This window comes from Trichomonas vaginalis, chromosome II (genome assembly GCF_026262505.1).
Source record: "Trichomonas vaginalis G3 chromosome II, whole genome shotgun sequence".
Classification (NCBI taxonomy): domain Eukaryota; phylum Parabasalia; order Trichomonadida; family Trichomonadidae; genus Trichomonas; species Trichomonas vaginalis.
Genome location: NC_067204.1, coordinates 20,640,201 through 20,662,476, shown reverse-complemented (window position 1 = coordinate 20,662,476; position 22,276 = coordinate 20,640,201). Strand labels below are relative to the sequence as shown.

At 35.1% G+C, this 22,276-nt stretch overlaps 6 protein-coding genes across 6 annotated transcripts, besides 4 other annotated features; 1 reads left to right on the top strand and 5 right to left on the bottom strand.

Annotated features, from left to right (window-relative positions):
• Positions 1 to 211: 211 nt before the first annotated feature.
• TVAGG3_0580030 (glycine-rich protein family) lies at positions 212 to 1,049 on the bottom strand (the record flags this gene model as incomplete). Its single annotated transcript, XM_051239122.1, has 1 exon — positions 212 to 1,049. A coding segment is annotated over one exon (838 nt), but the record flags the coding sequence as incomplete, so codon positions are not given.
• Positions 1,050 to 1,483: 434 nt separating this feature from the next.
• On the bottom strand, positions 1,484 to 2,476 carry TVAGG3_0580020 (glycine-rich protein family; the record flags this gene model as incomplete). The annotated part of the gene is made up of 1 exon (XM_051239121.1): positions 1,484 to 2,476. A coding segment is annotated over one exon (993 nt), but the record flags the coding sequence as incomplete, so codon positions are not given.
• A 2,863-nt stretch (positions 2,477 to 5,339) lies between these two features.
• Positions 5,340 to 6,435: a mobile genetic element.
• Positions 6,436 to 8,058: 1,623 nt separating this feature from the next.
• Positions 8,059 to 9,155: a mobile genetic element.
• Positions 9,156 to 10,093: 938 nt separating this feature from the next.
• Positions 10,094 to 10,761, bottom strand: TVAGG3_0579990 (glycine-rich protein family; the record flags this gene model as incomplete). Its single annotated transcript, XM_051239120.1, has 1 exon — positions 10,094 to 10,761. A coding segment is annotated over one exon (668 nt), but the record flags the coding sequence as incomplete, so codon positions are not given.
• A 545-nt stretch (positions 10,762 to 11,306) lies between these two features.
• Positions 11,307 to 11,819: a mobile genetic element.
• Positions 11,820 to 12,402: 583 nt separating this feature from the next.
• Positions 12,403 to 13,071: a mobile genetic element.
• Positions 13,072 to 14,104: 1,033 nt separating this feature from the next.
• TVAGG3_0579960 (glycine-rich protein family) lies at positions 14,105 to 14,827 on the bottom strand (the record flags this gene model as incomplete). The annotated part of the gene is made up of 1 exon (XM_001282238.2): positions 14,105 to 14,827. One exon carries the CDS (start codon positions 14,825 to 14,827, stop codon positions 14,105 to 14,107), a length of 723 nt encoding a protein of 240 aa, XP_001282239.2.
• Positions 14,828 to 16,959: 2,132 nt separating this feature from the next.
• On the bottom strand, positions 16,960 to 18,108 carry TVAGG3_0579950 (glycine-rich protein family; the record flags this gene model as incomplete). The annotated part of the gene is made up of 1 exon (XM_001319335.1): positions 16,960 to 18,108. The coding sequence occupies one exon, from the start codon at positions 18,106 to 18,108 to the stop codon at positions 16,960 to 16,962; it is 1,149 nt and encodes a 382-aa protein (XP_001319370.1).
• A 476-nt stretch (positions 18,109 to 18,584) lies between these two features.
• TVAGG3_0579940 (uncharacterized protein) lies at positions 18,585 to 21,763 on the top strand (the record flags this gene model as incomplete). The annotated part of the gene is made up of 1 exon (XM_001319334.1): positions 18,611 to 21,649. The coding sequence occupies one exon, from the start codon at positions 18,611 to 18,613 to the stop codon at positions 21,647 to 21,649; it is 3,039 nt and encodes a 1,012-aa protein (XP_001319369.1).
• Positions 21,764 to 22,276: the final 513 nt, after the last annotated feature.

Sequence of the window (22,276 nt, the reverse complement as noted above, 5' to 3'; positions counted from 1 at the left end):
TTAAGCGACCATGGCCTTCCCGGATTCCGGGATACGATTTAATGTCACTAAATGTGTACTCGTGGTTAAGGAATGCATATGGATGTTTTCCAATTGGATTATAAAAAACTGTCATATGCTTGGATTTCTCCGGGAGGAATGACTGCATTTTTCGACAGCACCCACGAACTTCCACCGCCAGAACCACCATCACCATGGTGTCCAGCGAATCCACCAAACCATCCGCTACCTGATCCTGGTCTGTCGCTTTCCATTTCACCTCGTTTAACTCCCCATTGATTCTTAGAGCCGTCTTTTTGAGCAGATTCACCAGAACCGAAACTGAAGCCGTAGGTGGAATTTGCTACATGACTCGATTTTAATTCACCATTAATCCAAAACCCTTGAGCTGTAAAACCACCACCAGCACCGCCGGAACCATCATCAGCTCCCATAAATTCAGTCTGATGAGCAGGACAGTTGTCAGAACCGCCACCACCGCCGCTCACAATTACACGATGCCAAAGATCATTCTGCAAAAACATGACGGCGGTTTGGCCACCTCCGCTCCCTGCTCCATTATTTCCTGGTTGCCAGTACCAATTTGCAGCCCATCCTCCACCTCCATATCCGCCTTTCACCATGTTTGATGGGTAGTAATCGGAGTCTTGATTTGCTGAAGCTCGGGTACAAGTATGGATTCCTTTTCCGCCGATAGTGGCAAAAGCGGTTATTTTGTGGAGGATTTTTATAATGCCTGATATGTAACCGCCAGCACCACCACGGTTAACAATCTGACGGCAAACAGCATTTCCGCCATAAAGGAAGGCAGCTTCGCGGTGCGTGCAATTACCATCTGAATTCATGAATAATGAGGTTCTGTTTGTGCAGGCACCGCCTGAGGCACCAAATAACTCAAATTTGTATAGGCCGGGTGATAAATGGATGACATACTCGGTGCAATCAGAATATGATTCACACGGATAATCGAATTTATATGTCTGTGTGACCTCATCGATGCTAACCTTACCTTTACTTGACGGATTATTTTCTAAATAGTAGGATATCATTAGTCAAAGTAGTTAATCTGAGTCATCATTGTAAAAAAATGGCAGATCAAACTCAATTTAAAAATGTCATGATTTATACATTAGTCAATTTTGATTTGCCTAATCTAATTTTTTTAGATTTTCAATTATAAGTTTTGCACTAGCTAGTTTCACAATCTTCAATCCTCATATTGTTTTTAGCATATTGTAAACGAACATGTGATTCTATATTATTATTCCATAAATTATTCATTATTCTATTCACTATGGTCATCATTACACATAAAGACACATAGGTTTTATTTCTCAATAAGAATGATATAAAGAAGCATAAAGTTAAAATCGTGCAAACATTGGATGTTTTGTGTTTGAAGTTTAACGTTGTCGAGAATTGTGATAATTAAGCGACCATGGCCTTCCCGGATTCCGGGATACGATTTAATGTCACTAAATGTGTACTCGTGGTTAAGGAATGCATATGGATGTTTTCCAATTGGATTATAAAAACTGTCATATGCTTGGATTTCTCCGGGAGGAATGACTGCATTTTTCGACAGCACCCACGAACTTCCACCGCCAGAACCACCATCACCATGGTGTCCAGCGAATCCACCAAACCATCCGCTACCTGATCCTGGTCTGTCGCTTTCCATTTCACCTCGTTTAACTCCCCATTGATTCTTAGAGCCGTCTTTTTGAGCAGATTCACCAGAACCGAAACTGAAGCCGTAGGTGGAATTTGCTACATGACTCGATTTTAATTCACCATTAATCCAAAACCCTTGAGCTGTAAAACCACCACCAGCACCGCCGGAACCATCATCAGCTCCCATAAATTCAGTCTGATGAGCAGGACAGTTGTCAGAACCGCCACCACCGCCGCTCACAATTACACGATGCCAAAGATCATTCTGCAAAAACATGACGGCGGTTTGGCCACCTCCGCTCCCTGCTCCATTATTTCCTGGTTGCCAGTACCAATTTGCAGCCCATCCTCCACCTCCATATCCGCCTTTCACCATGTTTGATGGGTAGTAATCGGAGTCTTGATTTGCTGAAGCTCGGGTACAAGTATGGATTCCTTTTCCGCCGATAGTGGCAAAAGCGGTTATTTTGTGGAGGATTTTTATAATGCCTGATATGTAACCGCCAGCACCACCACGGTTAACAATCTGACGGCAAACAGCATTTCCGCCATAAAGGAAGGCAGCTTCGCGGTGCGTGCAATTACCATCTGAATTCATGAATAATGAGGTTCTGTTTGTGCAGGCACCGCCTGAGGCACCAAATAACTCAAATTTGTATAGGCCGGGTGATAAATGGATGACATACTCGGTGCAATCAGAATATGATTCACACGGATAATCGAATTTATATGTCTGTGTGACCTCATCGATGCTAACCTTACCTTTACTTGACGGATTATTTTCTAAATAGTAGGATATCATTAGTCAAAGTAGTTAATCTGAGTCATCATTGTAAAAAAATGGCAGATCAAACTCAATTTAAAAATGTCATGATTTATACATTAGTCAATTTTGATTTGCCTAATCTAATTTTTTTAGATTTTCAATTATAAGTTTTGCACTAGCTAGTTTCACAATCTTCAATCCTCATATTGTTTTTAGCATATTGTAAACGAACATGTGATTCTATATTATTATTCCATAAATTATTCATTATTCTATTCACTATGGTCATCATTACACATAAAGACACATAGGTTTTATTTCTCAATAAGAATGATATAAAGAAGCATAAAGTTAAAATCGTGCAAACATTGGATGTTTTGTGTTTGAAGTTTAACGTTGTCGAGAATTGTGATAATTAAGCGACCATGGCCTTCCCGGATTCCGGGATACGATTTAATGTCACTAAATGTGTACTCGTGGTTAAGGAATGCATATGGATGTTTTCCAATTGGATTATAAAAACTGTCATATGCTTGGATTTCTCCGGGAGGAATGACTGCATTTTTCGACAGCACCCACGAACTTCCACCGCCAGAACCACCATCACCATGGTGTCCAGCGAATCCACCAAACCATCCGCTACCTGATCCTGGTCTGTCGCTTTCCATTTCACCTCGTTTAACTCCCCATTGATTCTTAGAGCCGTCTTTTTGAGCAGATTCACCAGAACCGAAACTGAAGCCGTAGGTGGAATTTGCTACATGACTCGATTTTAATTCACCATTAATCCAAAACCCTTGAGCTGTAAAACACCACCAGCACCGCCGGAACCATCATCAGCTCCCATAAATTCAGTCTGATGAGCAGGACAGTTGTCAGAACCGCCACCACCGCCGCTCACAATTACACGATGCCAAAGATCATTCTGCAAAAACATGACGGCGGTTTGGCCACCTCCGCTCCTGCTCCATTATTTCCTGGTTGCCAGTACCAATTTGCAGCCCATCCTCCACCTCCATATCCGCCTTTCACCATGTTTGATGGGTAGTAATCGGAGTCTTGATTTGCTGAAGCTCGGGTACAAGTATGGATTCCTTTTCCGCCGATAGTGGCAAAAGCGGTTATTTTGTGGAGGATTTTATAATGCCTGATATGTAACCGCCAGCACCACCACGGTTAACAATCTGACGGCAAACAGCATTTCCGCCATAAAGGAAGGCAGCTTCGCGGTGCGTGCAATTACCATCTGAATTCATGAATAATGAGGTTCTGTTTGTGCAGGCACCGCCTGAGGCACCAAATAACTCAAATTTGTATAGGCCGGGTGATAAATGGATGACATACTCGGTGCAATCAGAATATGATTCACACGGATAATCGAATTTATATGTCTGTGTGACCTCATCGATGCTAACCTTACCTTTACTTGACGGATTATTTTCTAAATAGTAGGATATCATTAGTCAAAGTAGTTAATCTGAGTCATCATTGTAAAAAAATGGCAGATCAAACTCAATTTAAAAATGTCATGATTTATACATTAGTCAATTTTGATTTGCCTAATCTAATTTTTTTAGATTTTCAATTATAAGTTTTGCACTAGCTAGTTTCACAATCTTCAATCCTCATATTGTTTTTAGCATATTGTAAACGAACATGTGATTCTATATTATTATTCCATAAATTATTCATTATTCTATTCACTATGGTCATCATTACACATAAAGACACATAGGTTTTTTCTCAATAAGAATGATATAAAGAAGCATAAAGTTAAAATCGTGCAAACATTGGATGTTTTGTGTTTGAAGTTTAACGTTGTCGAGAATTGTGATAATTAAGCGACCATGGCCTTCCCGGATTCCGGGATACGATTTAATGTCACTAAATGTGTACTCGTGGTTAAGGAATGCATATGGATGTTTTCCAATTGGATTATAAAAACTGTCATATGCTTGGATTTCTCCGGGAGGAATGACTGCATTTTTCGACAGCACCCACGAACTTCCACCGCCAGAACCACCATCACCATGGTGTCCAGCGAATCCACCAAACCATCCGCTACCTGATCCTGGTCTGTCGCTTTCCATTTCACCTCGTTTAACTCCCCATTGATTCTTAGAGCCGTCTTTTTGAGCAGATTCACCAGAACCGAAACTGAAGCCGTAGGTGGAATTTGCTACATGACTCGATTTTAATTCACCATTAATCCAAAACCCTTGAGCTGTAAAACCACCACCAGCACCGCCGGAACCATCATCAGCTCCCATAAATTCAGTCTGATGAGCAGGACAGTTGTCAGAACCGCCACCACCGCCGCTCACAATTACACGATGCCAAAGATCATTCTGCAAAAACATGACGGCGGTTTGGCCACCTCCGCTCCCTGCTCCATTATTTCCTGGTTGCCAGTACCAATTTGCAGCCCATCCTCCACCTCCATATCCGCCTTTCACCATGTTTGATGGGTAGTAATCGGAGTCTTGATTTGCTGAAGCTCGGGTACAAGTATGGATTCCTTTTCCGCCGATAGTGGCAAAAGCGGTTATTTTGTGGAGGATTTTATAATGCCTGATATGTAACCGCCAGCACCACCACGGTTAACAATCTGACGGCAAACAGCATTTCCGCCATAAAGGAAGGCAGCTTCGCGGTGCGTGCAATTACCATCTGAATTCATGAATAATGAGGTTCTGTTTGTGCAGGCACCGCCTGAGGCACCAAATAACTCAAATTTGTATAGGCCGGGTGATAAATGGATGACATACTCGGTGCAATCAGAATATGATTCACACGGATAATCGAATTTATATGTCTGTGTGACCTCATCGATGCTAACCTTACCTTACTTGACGGATTATTTCTAAATAGTAGGATATCATTAGTCAAAGTAGTTAAGGGTCCACTGTAAGGCCAAATAAGGTCTATCGTCGTCCCAAAAATATTGCTCGAGATGGTGTTTTACTAAGGCCCAAAACTTAAAAAAAACACAAAAAAATTAACTTTACTCTTTTGAGATCCTTATCGGATATGCATCAATTTGATGCAGTATCGCAGTTCAAATCTGATTTTTTAATGTAGATGTACTCTAACATCCTTTAAAAAATGCAAAATGATATTAATTAAGCTTTTTATTTCTGTATCATACACGAAACAAATCGTTCATTATACTAAAATTTATCAAAGTTTGATTAATGAAAAAATAATATCTAAATTTTTACATTGAGTCAGCTATTGATATGGTTAATATTAAATCTTGTAAAAATTGGCATTATCCAGAATAATACCCACTAAAATACACAATTTTTTTTAAAAAAAAATTTATCAATTGTTATGGTATATCTTTATGATAATGAATAAAATGCTTATTTTTCATAAGTAAATACATAATTTATGCTTAAACACAAAAAATAACACGAAAATTTTTGGCCAACATATCTAAACTAAGGATAATGTTTTGAATATATAAGCAATAATACTTTGTCCAGGGAATTAAATTTGTGCTATCCAATTGTCAATTCTTTGAATTTTTTTTAAATGCAAGATATCCCGGCATTAGCCTCAATAAATATATATATTATGCATCATAATATTAGTTTGTAATGGCATTAAAGCGAAATTCCTAATTTCCTCTCAATTAAATTCCTTGAAAAACATTGGAATTAATGATTGGAAATAGGTCAAAAAATTCCTAATATAAAACTTATACTTAAGATAAAATTAAAATTCGAAAATATCTATTTTTCAAAACACGCATCCAAAAGCGAAAAAATTCGAAAAAATCATGTTCTTATAAAACTCACTGATTTTGCAATTTTTATGAGATTTGAAGTGATAGAATATATTACCATCTTATTGAAACATATGCTTCATTGTTGTATTCACATAATATTAATCAGAACACTAGGAAAAGTGGATTTTCGAAAAATGACGATAACGATTATTTGCAAATCACCTCTCAATTTTGAGAGACTTTCAATTTTTACAGTGGACCCTTAATCGAAGTCGTCATTGTAAAAAATGGCAGATCAAACTCAATTTAAAAATGTCATGATTTATGCATTAGTTAATTTTGATTTGCCCAATCTATTTTTTTATTTTTAGATTATCAAACATAAGTTTTGCAATAGATTGTACAACAATCCTTATATTGTTTTTAGCATATCGTAAACGAGCAGGTGATTTTATATTGTTGTTTCAAAAATTATTCAAAATTCTTTTTTCTTTCAGCTAAGACCATCGTTACGAATAAAAACGCATTGTTATTGCTATTCAGTTGTGTTTATTAAATCCCAGTAAAAAGGTTATTTAGAAAATCCAGATTTTTTTGAACTCATTTCATAAAGGGATTCTAGATGGAATAAATGCCATCATAAATATTGTTGCGAATTTGCGATTTTGATGATTATTTGGATAAAAAAAAATTAATTGAATCAGATTCTTTAGATTGGCTTTATTTTCAATAAGAATGATATAAAGAAGCATAAAGTTAAAATCGTGCAAACATTGGATGTTTTGTGTTTGAAGTTTAACGTTGTCGAGAATTGTGATAATTAAGCGACCATGGCCTTCCCGGATTCCGGGATACGATTTAATGTCACTAAATGTGTACTCGTGGTTAAGGAATGCATATGGATGTTTTCCAATTGGATTATAAAAACTGTCATATGCTTGGATTTCTCCGGGAGGAATGACTGCATTTTTCGACAGCACCCACGAACTTCCACCGCCAGAACCACCATCACCATGGTGTCCAGCGAATCCACCAAACCATCCGCTACCTGATCCTGGTCTGTCGCTTTCCATTTCACCTCGTTTAACTCCCCATTGATTCTTAGAGCCGTCTTTTTGAGCAGATTCACCAGAACCGAAACTGAAGCCGTAGGTGGAATTTGCTACATGACTCGATTTTAATTCACCATTAATCCAAAACCCTTGAGCTGTAAAACCACCACCAGCACCGCCGGAACCATCATCAGCTCCCATAAATTCAGTCTGATGAGCAGGACAGTTGTCAGAACCGCCACCACCGCCGCTCACAATTACACGATGCCAAAGATCATTCTGCAAAAACATGACGGCGGTTTGGCCACCTCCGCTCCCTGCTCCATTATTTCCTGGTTGCCAGTACCAATTTGCAGCCCATCCTCCACCTCCATATCCGCCTTTCACCATGTTTGATGGGTAGTAATCGGAGTCTTGATTTGCTGAAGCTCGGGTACAAGTATGGATTCCTTTTCCGCCGATAGTGGCAAAAGCGGTTATTTTGTGGAGGATTTTGATAATGCCTGATATGTAACCGCCAGCACCACCACGGTTAACAATCTGACGGCAAACAGCATTTCCGCCATAAAGGAAGGCAGCTTCGCGGTGCGTGCAATTACCATCTGAATTCATGAATAATGAGGTTCTGTTTGTGCAGGCACCGCCTGAGGCACCAAATAACTCAAATTTGTATAGGCCGGGTGATAAATGGATGACATACTCGGTGCAATCAGAATATGATTCACACGGATAATCGAATTTATATGTCTGTGTGACCTCATCGATGCTAACCTTACCTTTACTTGACGGATTATTTTCTAAATAGTAGGATATCATTAGTCAAAGTAGTTAAGGGTCCACTGTAAGGCCAAATAAGGTCTATCGTCGTCCCAAAAATATTGCTCGAGATGGTGTTTTACTAAGGCCCAAAACTTAAAAAAACACAAAAAAATTAACTTTACTCTTTTGAGATCCTTATCGGATATGCATCAATTTGATGCAGTATCGCAGTTCAAATCTGATTTTTTAATGTAGATGTACTCTAACATCCTTTAAAAAATGCAAAATGATATTAATTAAGCTTTTTATTTCTGTATCATACACGAAACAAAATCGTTCATTATACTAAAATTTATCAAAGTTTGATTAATGAAAAAATAATATCTAAATTTTTACATTGAGTCAGCTATTGATATGGTTAATATTAAATCTTGTAAAAATTGGCATTATCCAGAATAATACCCACTAAAATACACAATTTTTTTTAAAAAAAAATTTATCAATTGTTATGGTATATCTTTATGATAATGAATAAAATGCTTATTTTTCATAAGTAAATACATAATTTATGCTTAAACACAAAAAATAACACGAAAATTTTTGGCCAACATATCTAAACTAAGGATAATGTTTTGAATATATAAGCAATAATACTTTGTCCAGGGAATTAAATTTGTGCTATCCAATTGTCAATTCTTTGAATTTTTTTTAAATGCAAGATATCCCGGCATTAGCCTCAATAAATATATATATTATGCATCATAATATTAGTTTGTAATGGCATTAAAGCGAAATTCCTAATTTCCTCTCAATTAAATTCCTTGAAAAACATTGGAATTAATGATTGGAAATAGGTCAAAAAATTCCTAATATAAAACTTATACTTAAGATAAAATTAAAATTCGAAAATATCTATTTTTTCAAAACACGCATCCAAAAGCGAAAAAATTCGAAAAAATCATGTTCTTATAAAACTCACTGATTTTGCAATTTTTATGAGATTTGAAGTGATAGAATATATTACCATCTTATTGAAACATATGCTTCATTGTTGTATTCACATAATATTAATCAGAACACTAGGAAAAGTGGATTTTCGAAAAATGACGATAACGATTATTTGCAAATCACCTCTCAATTTTGAGAGACTTTCAATTTTTACAGTGGACCCTTAATCGAAGTCGTCATTGTAAAAAATGGCAGATCAAACTCAATTTAAAAATGTCATGATTTATGCATTAGTTAATTTTGATTTGCCCAATCTATTTTTTTATTTTTAGATTATCAAACATAAGTTTTGCAATAGATTGTACAACAATCCTTATATTGTTTTTAGCATATCGTAAACGAGCAGGTGATTTTATATTGTTGTTTCAAAAATTATTCAAAATTCTTTTTCTTTCAGCTAAGACCATCGTTACGAATAAAAACGCATTGTTATTGCTATTCAGTTGTGTTTATTAAATCCCAGTAAAAAGGTTATTTAGAAAATCCAGATTTTTTTGAACTCATTTCATAAAGGGATTCTAGATGGAATAAATGCCATCATAAATATTGTTGCGAATTTGCGATTTTGATGATTATTTGGATAAAAAAAAATTAATTGAATCAGATTCTTTAGATTGGCTTTATTTTTCAATAAGAATGATATAAAGAAGCATAAAGTTAAAATCGTGCAAACATTGGATGTTTTGTGTTTGAAGTTTAACGTTGTCGAGAATTGTGATAATTAAGCGACCATGGCCTTCCCGGATTCCGGGATACGATTTAATGTCACTAAATGTGTACTCGTGGTTAAGGAATGCATATGGATGTTTTCCAATTGGATTATAAAAACTGTCATATGCTTGGATTTCTCCGGGAGGAATGACTGCATTTTTCGACAGCACCCACGAACTTCCACCGCCAGAACCACCATCACCATGGTGTCCAGCGAATCCACCAAACCATCCGCTACCTGATCCTGGTCTGTCGCTTTCCATTTCACCTCGTTTAACTCCCCATTGATTCTTAGAGCCGTCTTTTTGAGCAGATTCACCAGAACCGAAACTGAAGCCGTAGGTGGAATTTGCTACATGACTCGATTTTAATTCACCATTAATCCAAAACCCTTGAGCTGTAAAACCACCACCAGCACCGCCGGAACCATCATCAGCTCCCATAAATTCAGTCTGATGAGCAGGACAGTTGTCAGAACCGCCACCACCGCCGCTCACAATTACACGATGCCAAAGATCATTCTGCAAAAACATGACGGCGGTTTGGCCACCTCCGCTCCCTGCTCCATTATTTCCTGGTTGCCAGTACCAATTTGCAGCCCATCCTCCACCTCCATATCCGCCTTTCACCATGTTTGATGGGTAGTAATCGGAGTCTTGATTTGCTGAAGCTCGGGTACAAGTATGGATTCCTTTTCCGCCGATAGTGGCAAAAGCGGTTATTTTGTGGAGGATTTTTATAATGCCTGATATGTAACCGCCAGCACCACCACGGTTAACAATCTGACGGCAAACAGCATTTCCGCCATAAAGGAAGGCAGCTTCGCGGTGCGTGCAATTACCATCTGAATTCATGAATAATGAGGTTCTGTTTGTGCAGGCACCGCCTGAGGCACCAAATAACTCAAATTTGTATAGGCCGGGTGATAAATGGATGACATACTCGGTGCAATCAGAATATGATTCACACGGATAATCGAATTTATATGTCTGTGTGACCTCATCGATGCTAACCTTACCTTTACTTGACGGATTATTTTCTAAATAGTAGGATATCATTAGTCAAAGTAGTTAAGGGTCCACTGTAAGGCCAAATAAGGTCTATCGTCGTCCCAAAAATATTGCTCGAGATGGTGTTTTACTAAGGCCCAAAACTTAAAAAAACACAAAAAAATTAACTTTACTCTTTTGAGATCCTTATCGGATATGCATCAATTTGATGCAGTATCGCAGTTCAAATCTGATTTTTTAATGTAGATGTACTCTAACATCCTTTAAAAAATGCAAAATGATATTAATTAAGCTTTTTATTTCTGTATCATACACGAAACAAAATCGTTCATTATACTAAAATTTATCAAAGTTTGATTAATGAAAAAATAATATCTAAATTTTTACATTGAGTCAGCTATTGATATGGTTAATATTAAATCTTGTAAAAATTGGCATTATCCAGAATAATACCCACTAAAATACACAATTTTTTTTAAAAAAAAATTTATCAATTGTTATGGTATATCTTTATGATAATGAATAAAATGCTTATTTTTCATAAGTAAATACATAATTTATGCTTAAACACAAAAAATAACACGAAAATTTTTGGGCGCGTAAAGGGTTGGCGTCCTAAGGCGTCCTGATGTAAACTATTCAATTTTTGAGAAGTTTACACCATAATTGAATAGTTTATGGCGTCCTGAGAGGAGATTTCAATGGGTATGGCGTCCTAAAAAATAGAAGAAAATGATTTTTTCTCGATTTTTCTAGAAATTGAATTTTTTAAAAAAGAAAAAAATCAAAACGTATACATTCAAGAAAGACTATAAATGAAGATTTTTCTATTTTTTTTTCATTCTAAAACATCTTTTTTTGGATAATTTTTTTTTAATAAATATGTAAGAAAGATTGAAGAAAAAGTAAATTTACTTTAAGAAAATTCGTTTTACATGATGTAAGACCCATAACAACTATAAATATTCAATTATTTAAAATAAAAAAAGAAAAACAGATTAAATGTATCTCACATCAAAATCCATTGACCTAAGGATGTTAAGTTTCTGTTTTTAAAAGTTGATATTTTTTTTTAATTTTAAGAAAATTAATAGCATGTTATTAGAAGTGTAAGCTATATCTGTTTGTTTTTTATTATAACAAATTCAAAATTCTCTTATAAGGACTAGATGAAATCTGTATTATTAAATCATTAGCTAAATGAAGGTTCAAATAGAAAGTAAATATCAATTTATATGATACTGAAACCAAATAGTTCTTTTAATAAAAGATAACACGCTGAAAATTATTGAGTATTTGCAAATCTCAAAAATCTATTGGTGAATTTGGCTCAACTTTTAAAAATTATAACATCCATATCAAATCATAAAAGCAGACAAAAATTAAAGCCAAACCTATCGGCCAATTTTTTTTGATATTTTGATTTTTGAGGTATACTTTTAAAAGTGGATTTAAAGCACTTATGAAAAAACATTAACTTCTGTCGTTATGATTATTGATTTAGACAATAATGATTTTAATCTTTGATTATCAAAACACTAAAGTCATCTTTTTAACATTTGCTTGGTAGCATTAACTCAAGTCTAAAGTACTATTTTATGTGGCACTCTTAGAATTTTTGTATTCATTGTACACGCTGAAATAGTACCTTAAAGTTATGGCGGACTTTCAAAAAATAGTTTGGTCACCTTTTCAAATTTAGATTTTTTTTCAAATCATGCGAATTGATTGAATAATTGCATATTTTATCCCATGCATCTAGAAGTATGTGTAATATTTTTGCTTTCATCAAGAAATTGTCGAATTTGATCTTAATTTTTTTTGAAAAATATACTTTTAGAAAAAGAAATCGTGATTGAATAGCTGCCCATGCTGTAAAAGGGTTATTTTTACAAGTAAAAAAATTGTTATTTTTCGAGCAAGTCGAGGCTTTTTTACCATCTTATTTTTGAAAAATTTACGAAAAATTATATCTGAAAAAACGCTTCATTTTGATATCTTACAATGATAAAATACCAATGTTGCTGGGATATAATAGCTACACCTGGACATCTACTACATTAATGCGTATGACAGGTAAAGTTGATTTCAAAAGTATAGCCTGGAAAGATTACAATAAATCAACGATAATTCAAAAAAATTTCTTATAAGTTAACATAATAAAAATTTAATTTTTATATTGCTTGTATTATACTTAAGTATATAATATATTTAAATCTTAGAATGAAAATTCGGGACGCCCTAGCTATTCAATTTTCCCTTAGGACGCCCATAAACCTCTCAAAAATGTGATGTAAATATCACAATTTTGAGAAATTTACATCAGGACGCCTTAGGACGCCAACCCCCTTTTTTACCAAATTTTTGGCCAACATATCTAAACTAAGGATAATGTTTTGAATATATAAGCAATAATACTTTGTCCAGGGAATTAAATTTGTGCTATCCAATTGTCAATTCTTTGAATTTTTTTTAAATGCAAGATATCCCGGCATTAGCCTCAATAAATATATATATTATGCATCATAATATTAGTTTGTAATGGCATTAAAGCGAAATTCCTAATTTCCTCTCAATTAAATTCCTTGAAAAACATTGGAATTAATGATTGGAAATAGGTCAAAAAATTCCTAATATAAAACTTATACTTAAGATAAAATTAAAATTCGAAAATATCTATTTTTCAAAACACGCATCCAAAAGCGAAAAAATTCGAAAAAATCATGTTCTTATAAAACTCACTGATTTTGCAATTTTTATGAGATTTGAAGTGATAGAATATATTACCATCTTATTGAAACATATGCTTCATTGTTGTATTCACATAATATTAATCAGAACACTAGGAAAAGTGGATTTTCGAAAAATGACGATAACGATTATTTGCAAATCACCTCTCAATTTTGAGAGACTTTCAATTTTTACAGTGGACCCTTAATCGAAGTCGTCATTGTAAAAAATGGCAGATCAAACTCAATTTAAAAATGTCATGATTTATGCATTAGTTAATTTTGATTTGCCCAATCTATTTTTTTATTTTTAGATTATCAAACATAAGTTTTGCAATAGATTGTACAACAATCCTTATATTGTTTTTAGCATATCGTAAACGAGCAGGTGATTTTATATTGTTGTTTCAAAAATTATTCAAAATTCTTTTTTCTTTCAGCTAAGACCATCGTTACGAATAAAAACGCATTGTTATTGCTATTCAGTTGTGTTTATTAAATCCCAGTAAAAAGGTTATTTAGAAAATCCGATTTTTTTGAACTCATTTCATAAAGGGATTCTAGATGGAATAAATGCCATCATAAATATTGTTGCGAATTTGCGATTTTGATGATTATTTGGATAAAAAAAAATTAATTGAATCAGATTCTTTAGATTGGCTTTATTTTTCAATAAGAATGATATAAAGAAGCATAAAGTTAAAATCGTGCAAACATTGGATGTTTTGTGTTTGAAGTTTAACGTTGTCGAGAATTGTGATAATTAAGCGACCATGGCCTTCCCGGATTCCGGGATACGATTTAATGTCACTAAATGTGTACTCGTGGTTAAGGAATGCATATGGATGTTTTCCAATTGGATTATAAAAACTGTCATATGCTTGGATTTCTCCGGGAGGAATGACTGCATTTTTCGACAGCACCCACGAACTTCCACCGCCAGAACCACCATCACCATGGTGTCCAGCGAATCCACCAAACCATCCGCTACCTGATCCTGGTCTGTCGCTTTCCATTTCACCTCGTTTAACTCCCCATTGATTCTTAGAGCCGTCTTTTTGAGCAGATTCACCAGAACCGAAACTGAAGCCGTAGGTGGAATTTGCTACATGACTCGATTTTAATTCACCATTAATCCAAAACCCTTGAGCTGTAAAACCACCACCAGCACCGCCGGAACCATCATCAGCTCCCATAAATTCAGTCTGATGAGCAGGACAGTTGTCAGAACCGCCACCACCGCCGCTCACAATTACACGATGCCAAAGATCATTCTGCAAAAACATGACGGCGGTTTGGCCACCTCCGCTCCCTGCTCCATTATTTCCTGGTTGCCAGTACCAATTTGCAGCCCATCCTCCACCTCCATATCCGCCTTTCACCATGTTTGATGGGTAGTAATCGGAGTCTTGATTTGCTGAAGCTCGGGTACAAGTATGGATTCCTTTTCCGCCGATAGTGGCAAAAGCGGTTATTTTGTGGAGGATTTTTATAATGCCTGATATGTAACCGCCAGCACCACCACGGTTAACAATCTGACGGCAAACAGCATTTCCGCCATAAAGGAAGGCAGCTTCGCGGTGCGTGCAATTACCATCTGAATTCATGAATAATGAGGTTCTGTTTGTGCAGGCACCGCCTGAGGCACCAAATAACTCAAATTTGTATAGGCCGGGTGATAAATGGATGACATACTCGGTGCAATCAGAATATGATTCACACGGATAATCGAATTTATATGTCTGTGTGACCTCATCGATGCTAACCTTACCTTTACTTGACGGATTATTTTCTAAATAGTAGGATATCATTAGTCAAAGTAGTTAATCTGAGTCATCATTGTAAAAAAATGGCAGATCAAACTCAATTTAAAAATGTCATGATTTATACATTAGTCAATTTTGATTTGCCTAATCTAATTTTTTTAGATTTTCAATTATAAGTTTTGCACTAGCTAGTTTCACAATCTTCAATCCTCATATTGTTTTTAGCATATTGTAAACGAACATGTGATTCTATATTATTATTCCATAAATTATTCATTATTCTATTCACTATGGTCATCATTACACATAAAGACACATAGGTTTTATTTCATCTAAATAAGAATGATATAAAGAAGCATAAAGTTAAAATCGTGCAAACATTGGATGTTTTGTGTTTGAAGTTTAACGTTGTCGAGAATTGTGATAATTAAGCGACCATGGCCTTCCCGGATTCCGGGATACGATTTAATGTCACTAAATGTGTACTCGTGGTTAAGGAATGCATATGGATGTTTTCCAATTGGATTATAAAAACTGTCATATGCTTGGATTTCTCCGGGAGGAATGACTGCATTTTTCGACAGCACCCACGAACTTCCACCGCCAGAACCACCATCACCATGGTGTCCAGCGAATCCACCAAACCATCCGCTACCTGATCCTGGTCTGTCGCTTTCCATTTCACCTCGTTTAACTCCCCATTGATTCTTAGAGCCGTCTTTTTGAGCAGATTCACCAGAACCGAAACTGAAGCCGTAGGTGGAATTTGCTACATGACTCGATTTTAATTCACCATTAATCCAAAACCCTTGAGCTGTAAAACCACCACCAGCACCGCCGGAACCATCATCAGCTCCATAAATTCAGTCTGATGAGCAGGACAGTTGTCAGAACCGCCACCACCGCCGCTCACAATTACACGATGCCAAAGATCATTCTGCAAAACATGACGGCGGTTTGGCCACCTCCGCTCCCTGCTCCATTATTTCCTGGTTGCCAGTACCAATTTGCAGCCCATCCTCCACCTCCATATCCGCCTTTCACCATGTTTGATGGGTAGTAATCGGAGTCTTGATTTGCTGAAGCTCGGGTACAAGTATGGATTCCTTTTCCGCCGATAGTGGCAAAAGCGGTTATTTTGTGGAGGATTTTTATAATGCCTGATATGTAACCGCCAGCACCACCACGGTTAACAATCTGACGGCAAACAGCATTTCCGCCATAAAGGAAGGCAGCTTCGCGGTGCGTGCAATTACCATCTGAATTCATGAATAATGAGGTTCTGTTTGTGCAGGCACCGCCTGAGGCACCAAATAACTCAAATTTGTATAGGCCGGGTGATAAATGGATGACATACTCGGTGCAATCAGAATATGATTCACACGGATAATCGAATTTATATGTCTGTGTGACCTCATCGATGCTAACCTTACCTTTACTTGACGGATTATTTTCTAAATAGTAGGATATCATTAGTCAAAGTAGTTAATCTGAGTCATCATTGTAAAAAAATGGCAGATCAAACTCAATTTAAAAATGTCATGATTTATACATTAGTCAATTTTGATTTGCCTAATCTAATTTTTTTAGATTTTCAATTATAAGTTTTGCACTAGCTAGTTTCACAATCTTCAATCCTCATATTGTTTTTAGCATATTGTAAACGAACATGTGATTCTATATTATTATTCCATAAATTATTCATTATTCTATTCACTATGGTCATCATTACACATAAAGACACATAGGTTTTATTTCTCAATAAGAATGATATAAAGAAGCATAAAGTTAAAATCGTGCAAACATTGGATGTTTTGTGTTTGAAGTTTAACGTTGTCGAGAATTGTGATAATTAAGCGACCATGGCCTTCCCGGATTCCGGGATACGATTTAATGTCACTAAATGTGTACTCGTGGTTAAGGAATGCATATGGATGTTTTCCAATTGGATTATAAAAACTGTCATATGCTTGGATTTCTCCGGGAGGAATGACTGCATTTTTCGACAGCACCCACGAACTTCCACCGCCAGAACCACCATCACCATGGTGTCCAGCGAATCCACCAAACCATCCGCTACCTGATCCTGGTCTGTCGCTTTCCATTTCACCTCGTTTAACTCCCCATTGATTCTTAGAGCCGTCTTTTTGAGCAGATTCACCAGAACCGAAACTGAAGCCGTAGGTGGAATTTGCTACATGACTCGATTTTAATTCACCATTAATCCAAAACCCTTGAGCTGTAAAACCACCACCAGCACCGCCGGAACCATCATCAGCTCCCATAAATTCAGTCTGATGAGCAGGACAGTTGTCAGAACCGCCACCACCGCCGCTCACAATTACACGATGCCAAAGATCATTCTGCAAAAACATGACGGCGGTTTGGCCACCTCCGCTCCCTGCTCCATTATTTCCTGGTTGCCAGTACCAATTTGCAGCCCATCCTCCACCTCCATATCCGCCTTTCACCATGTTTGATGGGTAGTAATCGGAGTCTTGATTTGCTGAAGCTCGGGTACAAGTATGGATTCCTTTTCCGCCGATAGTGGCAAAAGCGGTTATTTTGTGGAGGATTTTTATAATGCCTGATATGTAACCGCCAGCACCACCACGGTTAACAATCTGACGGCAAACAGCATTTCCGCCATAAAGGAAGGCAGCTTCGCGGTGCGTGCAATTACCATCTGAATTCATGAATAATGAGGTTCTGTTTGTGCAGGCACCGCCTGAGGCACCAAATAACTCAAATTTGTATAGGCCGGGTGATAAATGGATGACATACTCGGTGCAATCAGAATATGATTCACACGGATAATCGAATTTATATGTCTGTGTGACCTCATCGATGCTAACCTTACCTTTACTTGACGGATTATTTTCTAAATAGTAGGATATCATTAGTCAAAGTAGTTAATCTGAGTCATCATTGTAAAAAATGGCTGACTTAACTCAGTTAAGATCAGTTTTATAAAAGTTCTAAAATCATATGAAACAATCAAATAAATGAAAAAAGAAATTTCCCGAATAAATTAAAATGCGTTAAATTATGAAATATGATAAGTTAAATAGACTTTCATCTCATAGAGTTGATGTAAGTATGTCGATGGTATGTTTTTCAAATTTTGCACAAAAATCATTCTTAACTGTTTCCATTGTCAATGGCAATGCAACAGCATAGACATAATAGTTTAAAATGCCTATGTAAAATGACAAAATATGAGTTTGAAAATTGATGGTAAATTTATTCTTATTCCAGAAGGTTAAAATTTTTAATAAAAAAACGTAAAATAATTTCATAATATAAATCTATAATTTTTGAAGAATTCCTATCATTCTAAATTTGAAATTTTGCCACCTCAGATTTTATTAGTCAAATTTTTTTTAAACTCCATAAGTCAAAATGGCATCAAAATCAGAAATACTTAGGAGTTCATTTGTTGATATGAACAATTTTACAGATGGTAATTATGATCAATACAATCAAAAATTCGAAATATTCAATTCAGATAGCTATTTACGTAAGTTATTTGAAAATTACAAATTCCCGTATCCCATAGATTTAATACATTTTGCTAATCACGATCCAGTACTTCAAGATTCCGTAAATATTGAAAATTTATTATCCCAATTTCAAATTGAGATATCCTCTATCAAAAAAACGCAATACATTGTTCAAGAATTATGCGAATCTATCTTCAAATGTGAATACGAAGACTTATATACAATAATTCGTTCAAAAATCAACGAGAAAGAGATCAAAAATGAATGGACATCATTATTTATATTAGATAGAGAAGGAAACTCTGAAGAAATTCAGGCTGCAATTGATGATTACTTATCTCATGTCAAATTTAACGTTCCTGATACCAATTGGGAGCTAAATTCACTTGATGACTTATTCTCAATGCATATACTCGCTTGTTCACTCAATATTAGATTGTTTTTCGTTAACATTTTATCACAAGATTTATTATTCACTCAACCAATTGGTAGCTACAATGCTAAGTACTCTCTTTATGTATTATTCAATCCTGATAAGACATTTTCCTTCTTACAACCTTCTAAATGCTATTCCAAGTTATTAAATCCGAAATTATTAGAAAATGCCAATAAGTCTAAAGTAATTGACAGGAAATCAGAGAAAATCGAAATTACAGAGACAACCGTTGAGTCAGAACCGCAATTTTCGCCAAAACAAATTCAAAATTTGGCAGATAAAGAAAAACTCATTTGTGTTAAAGTTTTCGACAGCAATACACAAAACTGGAATCGTATGCGCTATAGTGAGAAGTTTTTAGACAAAATCATCCACAAAAACCAGCCAATAATTATTGATCGACCAGAATTTGGAATTCAGAAGCTCCCAATCTACGCAGACATTCTCTGTTTGAAGTCCATATACGATTACATGTTCCTTGACTCAGAACGTCATTGTACATGTTGTAATAAGATTATTCAGCCACAAATGACGATGATTCCGACAATCAAGGAAGGATCACGAGATTCAGTTCCTTCAATCTCCTTCTGCTGCTACGAATGCGCTTGTAAGATGAAAACGTCATTTTTTGACAAATCAATAAATTATTTTCCACAAATCTTCAAGCCGTCTACGCACAGCCGTAATGCAGTCAAGAGTGAAGAGACAATCAAGAAGACGTACGAAGCAATCAAAGAATCCTTCGAGAACATGCGGAAAACGAAAAATTCCAAACAAATTGAGAAAATTTTCAATTTATTGAAAAATACAATTAAATACATCAACGGAGTTTTCGTCCAATTCGCTGATTCAAAGGTAATAAATAACCTGAAGTCCATCAATGACGTCAAGTGCATTACAACTCTCGAGAACACTGAGAATTATCCACTTTTGCCTTCGATTTTTGATGAATACATTTCTCAGAATCCGATTGAAAGAGAGTTTTGTCCTTATTCCGTTTTGAAGTCGCCGCAATTCCTTTTAAACGAGTTCTCCAATGAGCTGCAGAACTTCGACAGTGATGTCCAAATGATGGACTTGATGAAACAAGGAAATGAAATCAGAAAATTCGAAATTTCAAAGGATTTCAAAATTGTTTTTTCTGATGAAAATTCAAATGAATTGAATAGTTTACAAAAAACCGTCCAAACAAAAATTTTCAATGTCACCAAAAACGGCAAATTCTTATGTCGTTTAACAGCAGAAAACAACAAAGATTTGTTGGATGTTTATTCTGATGACAAAAATATTTTGGCGGTTTTCAAAGAAGATGAAATTGACGGTTTTGCCACTCTTTCAATTTATTTAGGATTAGTTGGTACTATTGATATTTCCAAGGAACTTCCTGTAATTAAATATGAGAAGTGCAAATTCCAGAAAGGTCTGTTTTTGCCGAAATCAAGTAATTTGTATCTTTTGTGCGAAAAACCAGAATCAATGAGTTTGTTGACAATTAAATTTGGCTTTGAAAAAAGATTGATCGTAGATTCCAACGAAAACGACGAAAAGATCAAGGATATCGCTGCGGGTGATGAAGATAACGTTTACGAGATTGTTCAAACAGATGTAAACTCATTTGAAATATTTAAGGTTGGAGATGAAGAATCTGTTTGTCAGTTGAAAGATTTTGACAGAAATAATTACGAATTTTTCGGTTTCGATTCGTTTGTTTTCTTCAAATCTAATGATACAAAACTGACAATCCTTAACGGTCAAGTCCTTGATGACATAAAAGTGACAACAAACAAATCTGACAAAAATGTCACTTTTTACAATTCACTTTTTGAGAGAAAATCTGACAAAGAATTTTACATTATTTCGAATGAAAATTCCAGATTTTTACCACAAAAAAGTGTTTCTTCCATTCCTTCTTTGATTCACAATGGATTTGTTGAATCATATTTCGCTGTTTCATGTCATGAACTATTGAACATTGTTCCTAAAGAAAACAAATCGAATTTGTTTGTTTTCGTTTTGGATTCGAATTCAACTCAGTTTTTGACATTTGTCAAAACCGTTTTTGGAATTGAAATTTCATTAGTTGAAGGAATTTCTTTGTTTATTTCTAACAACAACTATTTGATGATTTTCTATGAACCAAACAAAAACAGTTTTGAAACAGAATTTCTTTCATTGATTGGAAACAAAAATATCTTTGTTTGTGCTGTGAAAGGTCCAAAGATAATCAAAGAAAGTATTTCAATTCTCAAAGAAGATTTCACTGTTATTTACTTCGAAAATAGAATCAAGTCTATTTCCTATCAAAACATTCCATTTATTAATGGAAATAATGTTAAAAATATCAGTGAATTGAAATCTAAGACAAATGAATTAGATTTCAAAGAAATCTCTAAGTCAATCAAGAAATCCGTTGCAACTTATGCAATGCTCAATGTTTTATCTGATATCCCTCATCACACAGTTCTCGATTACTGCGAACAATCATTTAATTATTTAGAATAAACAATATTTTTTTTATTTTATATTATGAACTAATTTTCTAAAGTAAAATATGATTGTTGCAGAATTGTCAAGAGTATCAATAGATTTTTATTCCTGTTTTATCCTATTTTAAAGTAATATGAACCATTTTATCCTTTATATTTTAACATTTTATATGAAAATTCCTATTTTACATTGGAGTTCATTATAAATTCCATTGATATATTCAAAAGATTCGAATTTTTCGCGCTGACTTTTCAAAAATTGAGTGAAAAAGTCACGCGAAAAGTTGTAATTTTCGTTAGATCTGTTTTTAGGCTGTTTTTCCATTATAAATTTTCCTATAAACAGTGGAATTTATAATGGACCCTATTCTTAAAAAAATTATAAAAGGATACCCTCAATTCTGGACTTTAAAGGGATGGATCTTATGATTCATGCAATTTTTAATGATTGATCTTTAATTACCCTTTATTGTATGGTAATTACAACATCTTTTTTTTTTCAGCGGTTTTCAAAATATTGTATTTACATAAAGTTGTAAATCTATGGAATACGCATTATGCTTATTATGAATAATCATTTATTTCCGATTTTTAAAATTTGAGACAGTTCTATGAGTTGTTCTCAAAACATTCCATTTTTTTT